The 12,430-nt window shown below is 37.5% G+C and overlaps 1 protein-coding gene across 9 annotated transcripts in view; it reads left to right on the top strand.

Annotated features, from left to right (window-relative positions):
- RNLS (renalase, FAD dependent amine oxidase) overlaps positions 1-12,430 on the top strand; it is a 292,362-nt gene that overhangs the window by 212,283 nt on the left and 67,649 nt on the right. For all 9 annotated transcript variants that reach the window (XR_002338669.1, XR_002338668.1, XR_002338667.1 and 6 more), the window contains exon 5: positions 1,098-1,271. Coding sequence is in view for 6 of the 9 variants with exons in the window: in XM_021073256.1 (XP_020928915.1) it covers positions 1,098-1,271 (174 nt within the window). In the remaining 3 variants the exon portion in view is untranslated. The remainder of the gene's footprint in view (positions 1-1,097; positions 1,272-12,430) is intronic.

Here is a 12,430-nt window from a genome sequence, read left to right as displayed (position 1 = left end):
TAAACCAACCTACCTAATTCTTCAGAATAGAACTATGGCCATCTCTGAATTCCAAATTATTAATATGCTACATATGTGAACAAGCAGCTCCCCAAGACCCTTGAGGGTAGAAAGTTTGGAAAAGATTAAAAAGTGAAGGAAAACCTTTCCTTCTGCAGCCCAGGATGGCATATTGTCCCATTTTCCTAAATATTTTTCACTCTATAATAGAAAATGTGACTACTTAATGAACACCTATCATATGCCAAGCAAAGAGCTATGCATTATTCATGCAATCCTCACAACAGACTTAAAGCATCCTATACTATTATTGCCACTTACAGACAAGAGAACTATAACTAGAATAAGTCACCTACCTTGTAAGTGGTAGAGTTGAGATTTGAACCCAAACCTGCCTAATTCCTTTCCCAGTCTTTTTCCATGTGTTGATTATTTACATCCTACATTTTGACTAACTTTGTATGTCTTACTTTCGCTTTTCTATCCCTTAAAACTCTCATCCTTTTTATTTCTATGAGTCAGGTAGAGGACTATAACAAAGATAAGGTATGGTCCCTGTGCTTAAGGAACTATGATAATCCACTGACAGAAAGATAGCAGGAAAACAAATAACTACGTGGCATGGAAGAAATTAAAAGTTTCTTAAGAGATGGAGCACTAGTCTCCTCGCCTGCAATATGGGAATAATACTCTGTACAGTGGTTGTCAGGATGGCGTGAAATGCTATGTTAAGTTTTTGGCAAAGACCCTGACCCATAGGAAGTGCTTAGTGTATGAATCTGTAATGTTACCAGATAGTCCCAGGATAATACTAGGGTACAAAACTAGGAAAGCAACTTGGCATCTGATTTTGAGAGCCTTGAGTGCCGGTCTAGAGTTTGGACCTCCAACTTGATAAAAACAAGTGTGCCAAGGTCAATCATCATTCTGCAAAGAAATTAGATCTGATACTATTTTACATTACCTTTCAAATTCATTGTAAGTGAGATGGAGCTGGTAGAAACAGTTGGAACTGGTTTAAAGGAGTTTCATATTTGATGTACTAAAAGGAAAGATGATATTTTCAAGTCTGATGCCCTGTCTTTTTTCTTCCACAGTAATTAGTGAATGCCAAAGGCAGCAACTGGAGTCTGTGAGCTACTCCTCTCGCTACGCACTGGGCCTCTTTTATGAAGCTGGCACGAAGATTGATGTCCCTTGGGCTGGGCAGTACATCACTAGTAATCCCTGCATTCGCTTCATCTGCATTGATAATAAGAAACGCAATATAGGTCAGTACCCCCATTATTTCCCTTAAATACAGTAACCGTGGTGGGTGTATATCATGAAAAATGCTGTTTAATTGAGTGTTGCCATTCTGAACAGAGCAAGCATTTAACTTCAAGCCACAGGGGATAAAATTTAATGTCACATTTGGCCAATAATAAAATACACAGTGAAACCAGCGAAGTTTTTCAGAAAATCATTCACCACATGGTTTGTATTACTGAGTTTATGAAAATAGTGTCAGAAGGTTTAAGATTTCAAAATGGCCCAAGTTCTATTGCCTTAATATGAATCCATCTATATGCAAATTTATCTCTCATCATTTGTTCTTTGGTGGGTTTTTTCTTTTTTTTGTTTGGTTTTATTTTTTAAATTTGATGAGCACTTTTCTTTCCAGTTCCCAGGCTAGAAATAAAAAGTGAATTTTACTATGTTGTGAAAATCCTTCACTTCAGTATAATTTTATTTATTTAATTTTCATCTGAAAGACTACATAAAATTACTTTGTGTACAATGTAACTAAAACAATAGGTAAAATGTTCCACAAGAGTTTTACTAGAATGGGATAAAAAAACTACACTCCACCCTTTTTGTTGAAGATAGTTATTAAGATTAGATTTGAATTGCAAGAATAAACATAACTGATTTATTTCAGGCATAAAGGTGAAAGTATATTCCTATTCGTAGGATTAAGGTGATCTGTGAGACATTGCTTTTTGTGGAATAAACTATAATGATCTAAAATGACTAAATTCTTGAAAGAAATCGTCATTTTAATTTGTTATGGTGTTTTATGGTGCAGTGATGGTTTCATCAAGCCATTAGTTAGAAGTCTTGCCTGATAAAATCACCAACTAATGTCTCTTGGCTTGCCAGAACTTCATAATGATAGAACTGGGCTGGAGTATGGTTTTTATATCAGAGCACATGATCTTAGAAAAATGTTTCTTTTATAACTTAAAACTCCCTGAGGGCTGGACTGTTTATATTAACATGATACCACATATATGTACAATCAGAAGTTCATGAAATGCCCTGTAACAGCAATGGACTAACCACTTTTAACTCTACAACTGCTTTGCTCTGAGAAAAGGAAAATAGCCCTTGATCATCTCATGTTATATGTCATGAATTAGACATTATCCTTCATAAGATATGATATCTGTTAGGGTGTATTTAATAACACATAACAGAAAAACTAATTTAATTTGTTTAAACAACATAAGGACATTTGTTATATTATCTGCTTTGGACTAAACTCTATCCCCCCAAATCCATGTGTTGAGCCTTCAACCCCTAATATGATTATATTTGGAGATAGGGCTTTTAGGAGGTAGTTGCAGTTAAATGAGGTCATAAGGGTAGAATCCTAACATAATATGATCAGTGGCCTTATAAAATGAGAGAGAGAGAGAGAGAGCTCTGTTTTTGTACACACACCAAAGAAAGGCCAGGGAAGGATAGTGAGAAAGTGAAAAGTCAGAGTGTCTGCAAGCCAAGGAGAGTCCTCATGAGAAACCAAATCAGCTGGGCCCTGGATCTTTGACTTCCCAGCCTCTGGAACTGAGAAAAATAAATTTCTCTTTCTAAGCCATCCATTCTATAGCATTTTGTTATGGCAGTCCAAGCTGGCTGATACATTTTCTGAAAGAAAGAAGCTAGGGAGATTTCAGGATTGATGGATTCAAGAACTGAGCAATATCTTCAGGATCTAGGATTTATCCTTCTCTGTTCTCTTCCACTTTCAGTGTTGACATTCTCAGAGGACTAGTAGCAAGATAGCAATAGCCGTTAGAGCCACGTCCAGACCCAACTACATACTTAATTAAAAAAAAAAAAAAAAAGACTATTGCTGTTTCTATCCCTTTCTAAGAATCAAGGAAGTATTTCCATAAACCTCTTAACTGGCTATCTTATATTTGATAGGTCAGAATTGGGTTACTTGACCAGTCTGAAGCCAGTCATTGGCAAGTGGGATTGGACTCAAGACAAATCAAGATTATAGCCCTAAACAAACCAAGATCTTCTCCTGGAACTGGCATTAGAATCATCTTCGTTTTAGTCATATGAGGTGTAGATACCTGAATAAAACAGAGGTTAGGAAGAAAGAAGGACTAGTGGATGCTGGGTTAGCAACAAATAGTGTCCATTATCAACAAGTATATTCACATCTTATTGTTGGAGATAAAGTTCTAAAGTTGGAATATAAAGAGAAGAATCATGTATATTCAGAATCATCTTTGAAACTCCCTTTAAGCTACATGAAATTTCGGAGAGTGACATAAAGTTCGTAAATTCAGTACAGCCATTGTGCCAACATTCAGTAGATTTCAGTTTCTTAGGGTGAGTCCAGATGAAATAGTTGGTTTGCATTTATAGGACAGAGTGATATTTTCTGCTGTGAAAGGTACACAGAAAAGAAAGGAATAGCAGTCATATTTCCTAACAGATTAAATCACTGTATAAATGTAGGGGGATAGTGGGTAAAAACACCCACACTACAATGCAGTAGCAATTTGTAAAATCAGAATTATGCACACTTGAAAAAAGGCAACATAAAACTATTAATAAAACTCACAAGATTGGAAGCAAATAATATAAAATCAAAAAAAATTATATTAGCAGCCACACAATTTTTTTTTTTTTTTGTCTTTTCTAGGAGCCGCATGTGCGGCACACGGAGGTTTCCAGGCTAGGGGTCTAATCGGAACTGTAGCCGCCAGCCTACACCACAACCACAGCAACACGGGATCCAAGCCACGTCTGTGACCTACACCACAGCTCACGGCAACGCCTGATCCTTAACCCACTGAGCAAGGCCAGGGATCGAACCCTCAAACTCATGGTTCCTAGTCGAATTCGTTAACCACTGAGCCATGATGGGAACTCCAGCAGCCATACAATTTTAAAGCTGGAGGGCCTGGTGAATTGGGAAGCATGTTTTCGATATAGCCCATGGTGGTGCCACGTCAGACACCAAAAAAATATCTTCCCTCCTTTAGCAGTTTTATGAAAACTTTGCTTTGGATTATGAAAGTTGTAAATTATCAGATGCCCCCGGTAATGGCTGTCCCTAACAAAAATCTAACTGTCTTGCATTTAAACTATTTTTGTCTCACATCTGGGTCCAGGTTCCTAAGAATGTGTACTTGAATGAACATAATGTAGATGTCTATATAATGTAATCTCACTGTATTTTATTAATATTGACATTTAAGTAGACCAGTAAAAATTATCTCTTTATGTCATTAACACTACTCAACTCAATCCTTTATTTGGAGTGTTTGATTGAATCAGTAATTAATGCTGTAGATACATACACTCAACCAATAAAGGAGAGCACTTGTATTCTGTCAAGGTAGGGCAGCAACAAGATGGACTGAGGGGAGCAGGGTTGAGTCCACAAAATAAAGTCTGTTGTCAAATCTTGAAGAGAGCCAGAGGATAAAGGGTTAGTAGCCCAAACTAGACAAAGGTCAAGGAGTAATCATTTATCAAATGTCAAGAGTAGACAGTATACAAAAAAAAAAAAAAAAAAAAAAAGCCACAACGAAGGTCTCCCTAAGCAGAGGGGCTAAATTCCAAGACTTACTAAACCCAACTTCAATACCAGTGTTTATGGATATGACCCAATATACTTAGGTTTTTGTTTCTCAGATGTGTTCAATGGAACACCAGTTCCTGATATGCTCTTTGGGAAGGGTATTTGTCACCAAATAACTTTGCAAAATGCTACTGATTCTACCTATTTTAGAGAATCACAAGGCCTATTATCCTATTAAAAGACATTCCTATAGAAAAGACACGTTCTCACTGTTTAAATCTAGAATTTCCCAAATGTACTTGACCATGGAATATTTTCTTTGGACACGAGGCCTATTACTATCCCACAGAAACCATTCCCCAGGGTACATTTGAGAAAGCCTGACTTTGTGTCACCATTTGTGCTCATGCCTGGGCAGGAATTATAAGCCAGATGAGGAGGATGAGGAAGTCTAGTCGAGATATTTTTAAAGGTGGAAGACTTATTGCACTTGAACTCAAAACTTGGTGGGGTTATAACTGGACGCAATTTAGGTTGAAATAAGGTCATGTTAATTATCAATTACTGTGGATAATTTTAAATTATTAATAATATCATTGTGGGAAGAATTTGAAATTTATGTTTTTCATTATTTAAAGTTTTTTTTTATTCTTTTTTTTTTTTTTTTTTTTTTTTGTCTTTTGTCTTTTTTGTTGTTGTTGTTGTTGTTGTTGCTATTTCTTGGGCCGCTCCCACGGCATATGGAGGTTCCCAGGCTAGGGGTCGAATCGGCGAGCTATAGCCACCGGCCTACGCCAGAGCCACAGCAATGCAGGATCCAAGCCGCGTCTGCGACCTACACCACAGCTCACGGCAACGCCGGATCGTTAACCCACTGAGCAAGGGCAGGGAACGAACCCACAACCTCATGGTTCCTAGTCGGATTCGTTAACCACTGCGCCACGATGGGAACTCCTATTTAAAGTTTTATTCAAGTATAGTGGATTTACAATGTTGTGATAATTTCTGCTATAAAACAGAGTGATTCAGTTGTACACATACATAATCTATTCTTTTTTCAGATTCTTTTCCCATATAGGTTAGCGTAGAATATTGGGTAGTATTCCTGGACTGTACAGCAGGTCCCTGTTGACCAGCCATTCCATATACAGTAGTGTACACATGCCAATCCCAAACCCCCATCAATCCAGTCACCTTGTGTTCACTTAAGGGAGTTCATTATTATTCCAGTTAAGCAGATAGTAATACAATTGACAATACAGAATGGTCTGCTTTAGGATTTGAAACATTGTGGAATGATCCGTTCTTAAACTTGCAGAAAATGCAATCCAGCTAGAAAATACTTTATAAGTAGAACAAAAAAGAAGAAGAAGAAAGAAAAAGGGAAAAGGTGGAAGAAGGAAAAGAAAAGAACTATGATGACGAAAAATTGTCAGGTTCCCAGTTCAGGTTTTCGTTTTAAAATATCAACTCCAGAAACAGAGCTCTCAGATAAAATAGTAATCATCTTAAAATAACAAGCAGTGATCAGTTACAAAATTCATAGTATTGTGTCTTTTGTATTACAGATATAGTCATTTGTAATTCAATTATGTAACTGGCACTATCCCTATAAATCTGTTAAGCCAATTTAATAAAAATAGTCAAATACTAATTACAAATATCCATCTCTCTACTACAGTGATACCACAGAATATCACATGAGATACTGAGATGCTCTCTCAGGGAGGAAAAAGTATATATATATATGTGTGTGTGTATACATGTATATGTTCGTGTGTGTGTGATGTATAAATGTACTTACATAAAATATATGTGTACATGTATATAGGTACACATGTATACATAAAAATAAATATTCATATATTGTCATTTAAAGTAATATGCACACATTATGAAAGACTAATGTTATTTCACATGATATTTGCCACTTCTAGAAATAAAAATGAGTTTTCTTTAGAAAATGAAACAATGCAGCCCATTTTGTAAGGAGAACATTTACACATAAATAAAAACGAACATCCCTTTCAGTCTCTGGTTTCCCTATCAAGTAATCCTCAATGGGAAAGATTTACCTCCATGATAACACTTGTCCTCCGACTTGCAAAGCAAGTTAACTCAGTATGAAAATCAATGCCAGAGACAGAGGGAAAGTGGAAAAGCAGCTAAATATATAACATCAAAAAAACCCTTAAAATATCCTATGGAGAATGTTACTGGGAAAATATATGTATCTTATGGGAGGTTTTTTCAGGAAGATGGAATTCACAAATATTTGATTTATATGTTTTCTATTTTCAATTTATTCAATCAAATAATTATTTACAAATATGTATTGGATGCCTCTGTGTGCCAGGCACTGTGCTAAGAATGAGGATCCCACAGCCCCAACCTCATAAAACATAATATTTTATGAAGTCCACTCACATGAGAAATTCTGAAGGAAATAGACACATGAGGCTTTATAGGACTGGTAGACCTTATAGGACTTGGAATCGAGGAAGAGTCCTCACAAATATAAATGGATGAATTGATATATATGGTATAGAGAGTATCAACTCATATCTATGATTAAAAAATGGGGAGAGTCCTGTTGTGCCATGATGATACTATGAGCTTTTATTTATTTTTTAATTGAAGTATAGTTTATTTACAATATTATGTTAGTTTCAGGTGTACAGCAAAGCGATTCTGTTATACATGTATATTTTTCAGATTTTTTTCCACTATAGGTTATTATAAGATTTTGAATATATTTCCTTGTGCTATACAGTAGGTCCTCGTTGGTTATCTGTTTTATGTATAGTAGTGTGTACCTCTTAATCTCAGACTCCTGGTTTATCTCTCCCTCCCCTACCAATTTCTCTTTGGTAACCAAAGTTTGTTTTCTGTGACTGTGAGTCTGTTTATGTTTTGTAAAAAAATTCATTTGTATTGGATTCCACATATAAGTGATATATAATTTTTATCTTTTTCTGTCTGACTTATTTCACTTGCTATGGTATGCTCTAGGTCCATCCATGTTGCTACAAATGGCGATATTTCACTTTTTAGAATTCCATTGCATATGTACCACATCTTTTTTATCCATTCCTCAGTCAATAGACATTTAGGTTGCTTCCATGTCTTGGCTATAGTAAATTGTGTGCTGCTATGAACATCAGAGTGCATGTGTCTTTTCAAATTAGTTTTTGTCTTTTCTGGATATATGCCCTGGAGCGGGATTGCTGGATCACATAGTAGCTCTATTTTTAGTTTTTTTAAGAAACCTCCATACTATTCTCCACATCGGCTGTACCAATTTACATTCCCACCAACAGTGTATGAAGGGTTCCCTTTTCTCCATGCCCTAGCCAGCATTTATTATTTGTAACTTTTTTTTTTTTTTGGCCCCAACGAAGGTATATGGAAATTCTTGAGCCAGGGATCAAATCTGAGCCACAGCTGCGACCTTCACTGCAGCCATGGCAATGCTGGACCCTTTTAACCCACTGTGCCTCAGTGGAAATTCCCTGTAAACTTTTTGGTGATGGCCATTATGACTGGTGTGAAGTGATACCTCATTTTAGTTTAATTAGCATTTCTCTAATAATTAGTGATGAGAATCTTTTCATGTGCTTTTTGGCTATGTATATGTTTCCTTTGGAGAAATGTCTATTTACGTCCTCTGCCAATTTTTTGATTGGTTATTTTTTTAATATTGAGTTGTATGCACTGATTGTATATTTGGGAAATTAACACCTTGTTGGTTGCATTGTGTTTTGTTTTTTTGTTTTTTTCCTTTTAAGGTCATACCTGCGGCATATGGAAGTTCCCAGGCTAGGGGTCGAATCGGAGCTGCAGCTTCCAACCTATGCCACAGCCACAACAATATGGATTCCAAGCTGCATCTGCAGCCTGCGCAGCAGTTTGCAGCAACACCGGACTCTTAACCCACTGAGCGAGACCAGGGATGGAACCCACATCTTTACAGACACTATATTGGGTTCTTAACCTGCTGAGCCAAAGTTGCATTGTTTAAAATATTTTCTGCCGTTCCATAGGTTGCCTTTGTGTTTTGTTGATGGTTTCTTTGCTGTGCAAAAACTTTTAAGTTTGATTAGATCCCATTGTTTATTTTTGCTTTTATTTCTTTTTTTTTTTTTTTTTTTTTGTCTTTTTTTTTTTTTGCTATTTCTTGGGCCGCTCCCACGGCATATGGAGGTTCCCAGGCTAGGGGTCCAATCGGAGCTGTAGCCACCGGCCTACGCCAGAGCCACAGCAACGCAGGGTCCGAGCCGCGTCTGCAACCTACACCACAGCTCACGGCAACGCCGGATCGTTAACCCACTGAGCAAGGGCAGGGACCGAACCCACAACCTCATGGTTCCTAGTCGGATTCGTTAACCACTGTGCCACCACGGGAACTCCCTGCTTTTATTTCTTTTGCCTTCAGAGACTGATCTAAGAAAATACTGCTAAAATTTGTGTCAAAGAATATTTTGCTTATGTTCTCTTCTAGAAATTTTATGGTGTCTTATCTTATATTTTGGTCTGTAAACCATTTGGGTTTTATTTTGTATTTGGTGTGAGGAGGTGTTTTAATTTCACTGATATACATGAGGCTGTTCAGCTTGCCTAGAACCACTTGCTGAAGAGACTGTCTTTTCTCCATTGTATATTCTTGCCTCTTTTTGCCAAAGACTAGTTGACTGTAGGTGTATAGGTTTATTTCTAGGCTCTCTATTCTGTTCCATTGATCCATATGTCTGGTTTTTTTTGTGCCAATACTGGATTGTGCTATATGGATTATTATAGCTTTGTAGTGCTATCTTAAGTCTGGGAGTGTTATGCCTCCAGCTTTGTTCTTTTTCCTCAGGATTGCTTTGGCAATTCTGGGACAATAGCATAAGCTTTTAAAAGGACACTTAAGACCTAAGACCTTGTCAATGTGAACCCAGTAATCTTTGTTAGGTGAGGAAATGAAAATGGGGGATTATGGAACATTTAAATCCATGAAAAAAATCAGAAACTTTAGTATAGCTTATTATTTAACTTTCCCCTGGCACTGCTAAAAAATGTAATAAATACAAAGTCATGAAATGTCCAAGAAGCAGTGAGCAAAAGGTGAAAAAAAGTCTGGAGTCTACAACATTCAATATTCCACCTTTATGTTCTGCCTTCCCTGCCCTCTGAGAGGGGTGCTTTCACTTGTGGTATTGGCCTAAATGTTTGGTTGTCAGGCTGAGATTTACAAAAGACCTCAGGCTGGCCAGGAGATAGTCCAGAACACAAGATTCAGATGTGTCGGTGACCAGAGTACAGTTTGGATCCACTATTAAGAGGAGAAGAGGGGAATGAGAATCAGATGACTGTTTATGGTGAATAAATGCATGGGTCTGAAATTTACAGTTCGTAGGTGAGAGCAACAGGAAAACTGACAGAGGCTATCATCACTGCTGCCATCTTAGAAAGGAAACAACAAAGGAAAACCCTCATTGGCTTTGTGAGAAGGTGAGGAAAACTAGAGCACATCAAAGAGGGAAAAAATCAGCAGGGATACACAGGTGGAAATTGCCACAGTCCCTCTGACCTCTCCACTAACAAAAGGCAAATCACTTGCTATGTAGCTATCATCTAATGAAGGCACTGCTGTGTTAAATATAATGGCACTTAATTTTTGCTGTTTATAAACACAGTCCCTTTAAGGGATGGCTTCTCTGTCTGCCCGCCACCTGGGAGAGGTTAGATGACAGTTTGGGAGTAGGAACAAGGAAAGTAAAATTGTTTTGCCATTTTGAGGGGGAAAAAAAATAGACACCCTGAGACAATGGGGAGGGTAAGGAGCAGAGAAAAAGGAAGAAGGAAAAAGAAAACTACTTGGTGAGAGGCTCTGGCTTGACTTGAGAGATTGCTCTGTAGGTGTGTAACTTATTTGCTGTACAGTTTGCTTTGTGACCCACCTCACACAACTACCTACCATTTCAACATAGTTCCAGATTGAACAATTGCTTTAAATTGGTAAGTGCTTTTTACTGGGGAGTGGTTTTTTAAATCAACATAGTCTAGGCACTTTTTTGGAATATCTAGGATGAAATTAGTTAAGAACTTCATTCTTCAGGCTAGTTACTATGCAGAAATTGGGGCCCACTGTCTGTATGGCAAGTCTAACATCTTTTTGAGAACCTTAGTTTGAATCAAGACAGAACTCCTCATTCTTTTGACTTCAAATAAAGCAAACTCAGCTTACTGTTTCCATAATACCTGCAACCACGTCAATCTGTTGAAAGGCTTAGAAATTGGGAAAAGGCTCTCTCTGTGGGATGAAACTGTTTCAAAGGATCCTGAAGTTAAGCCCTTACTGTAGCCTGAAGTGAAGCTGTCCATACTGTGGGTTGTGAGCCAGGGCTCAAAATGATGTGCTCTGCTCTACTTCCCAGACAAGGGCCTGGTTTTCATCATTCTGGAGGCATCTCAAAACCTTTGCAAGTTGAGAACAGTCTTGTAAAACTGCGTAACTCTCAGACAGCTTGTGAGCCTCAGGTCCTGGGAGACAGTAAAGACTTGTTGAACTGGATGAGAGCTTGACAAGCCTTCATTCTGGCCCATTTTTATCTGGAACCACAACAACACTATTTCAAAGAAATGGAAACTTTCCTTTGCCTAGAGCTCCCTCAGAAAAGATTTCACCATTTTTCTCACTGTCAAGAATTTCTCCTCAGATCAATCTAAATGTCTCATGGGCTAAGAATTGATATGCCCTGTTTGCAGAGCCTGCTGCACTCTCTAGAATCAGAAACTCTCTCCTTTAGCAAGAACACATGCTGCTATCTATCATACATGCTGTCCATCAGTTGATCCCTCTTATCTTCATCAAGATTGAAAATAAGAGATAGATACTATGCTGTAGGACACCACAGAAGTATGTATTTAGGGCTCAGTAAATATTTGCTGAGCCAAATGTCCTTTATATAGCTCTGAGATGTCCTTCTCTGGTCCCAAAATAACCTTGGAAACTAAACACTGGTCACCCACTTAGCAGGCAAGGAAAAGTAATGGATAGTCAGCAAATTATTCTTCCCTAAGAAAATCTAGGTATGTATGACCACTGCCCTTTAAATCACAGAGAATGAATGAATTCTCTAATTGCCCAATCTGGAAGCCATTGAAAAGCATATGTAAATTCTTGACATTTAGAATGATCAGAAGCCTCTTTTGGAGACTCTGTATCATGCCTATAACATTGGGAATACTTAACTACCTCGTGTCAGAGGTATGTCCAATAAGACCTAGAAGTTTTATCAAGCTCTTTTCCCAAAGAGGTCCAGGTATTCTTGGTAACAATTTTACTGTGATCTCTAGGGAATATACATCTGCTTTGAATGATGCTCTGTAACACAGACCTTGATTTCCTCCAAGGTTACACTTCAAAGGATCCCATTCTTCTTGTTGTGAAAGTTATTTTTTTAAATAGTTGGTTAAAGAACAACTGTGCTCCAGCTGAGATATTTAACTTAGAAAATATGTGATAAGCTCTGCCAATGTGCTGTTTCTCTTCTATGGTTTAGCAGTTATCTCTTTTTTATATCACAAAGGCATTAAAATATCTTGCATGGGAACGTTGCCACAAATGATGAGTCC

The sequence above is a fragment of the Sus scrofa genome, chromosome 14 (assembly GCF_000003025.6).
Source record: "Sus scrofa isolate TJ Tabasco breed Duroc chromosome 14, Sscrofa11.1, whole genome shotgun sequence".
Taxonomy (NCBI): domain Eukaryota; kingdom Metazoa; phylum Chordata; class Mammalia; order Artiodactyla; family Suidae; genus Sus; species Sus scrofa.
This window is presented reverse-complemented; position numbering and strand designations above follow the sequence as displayed.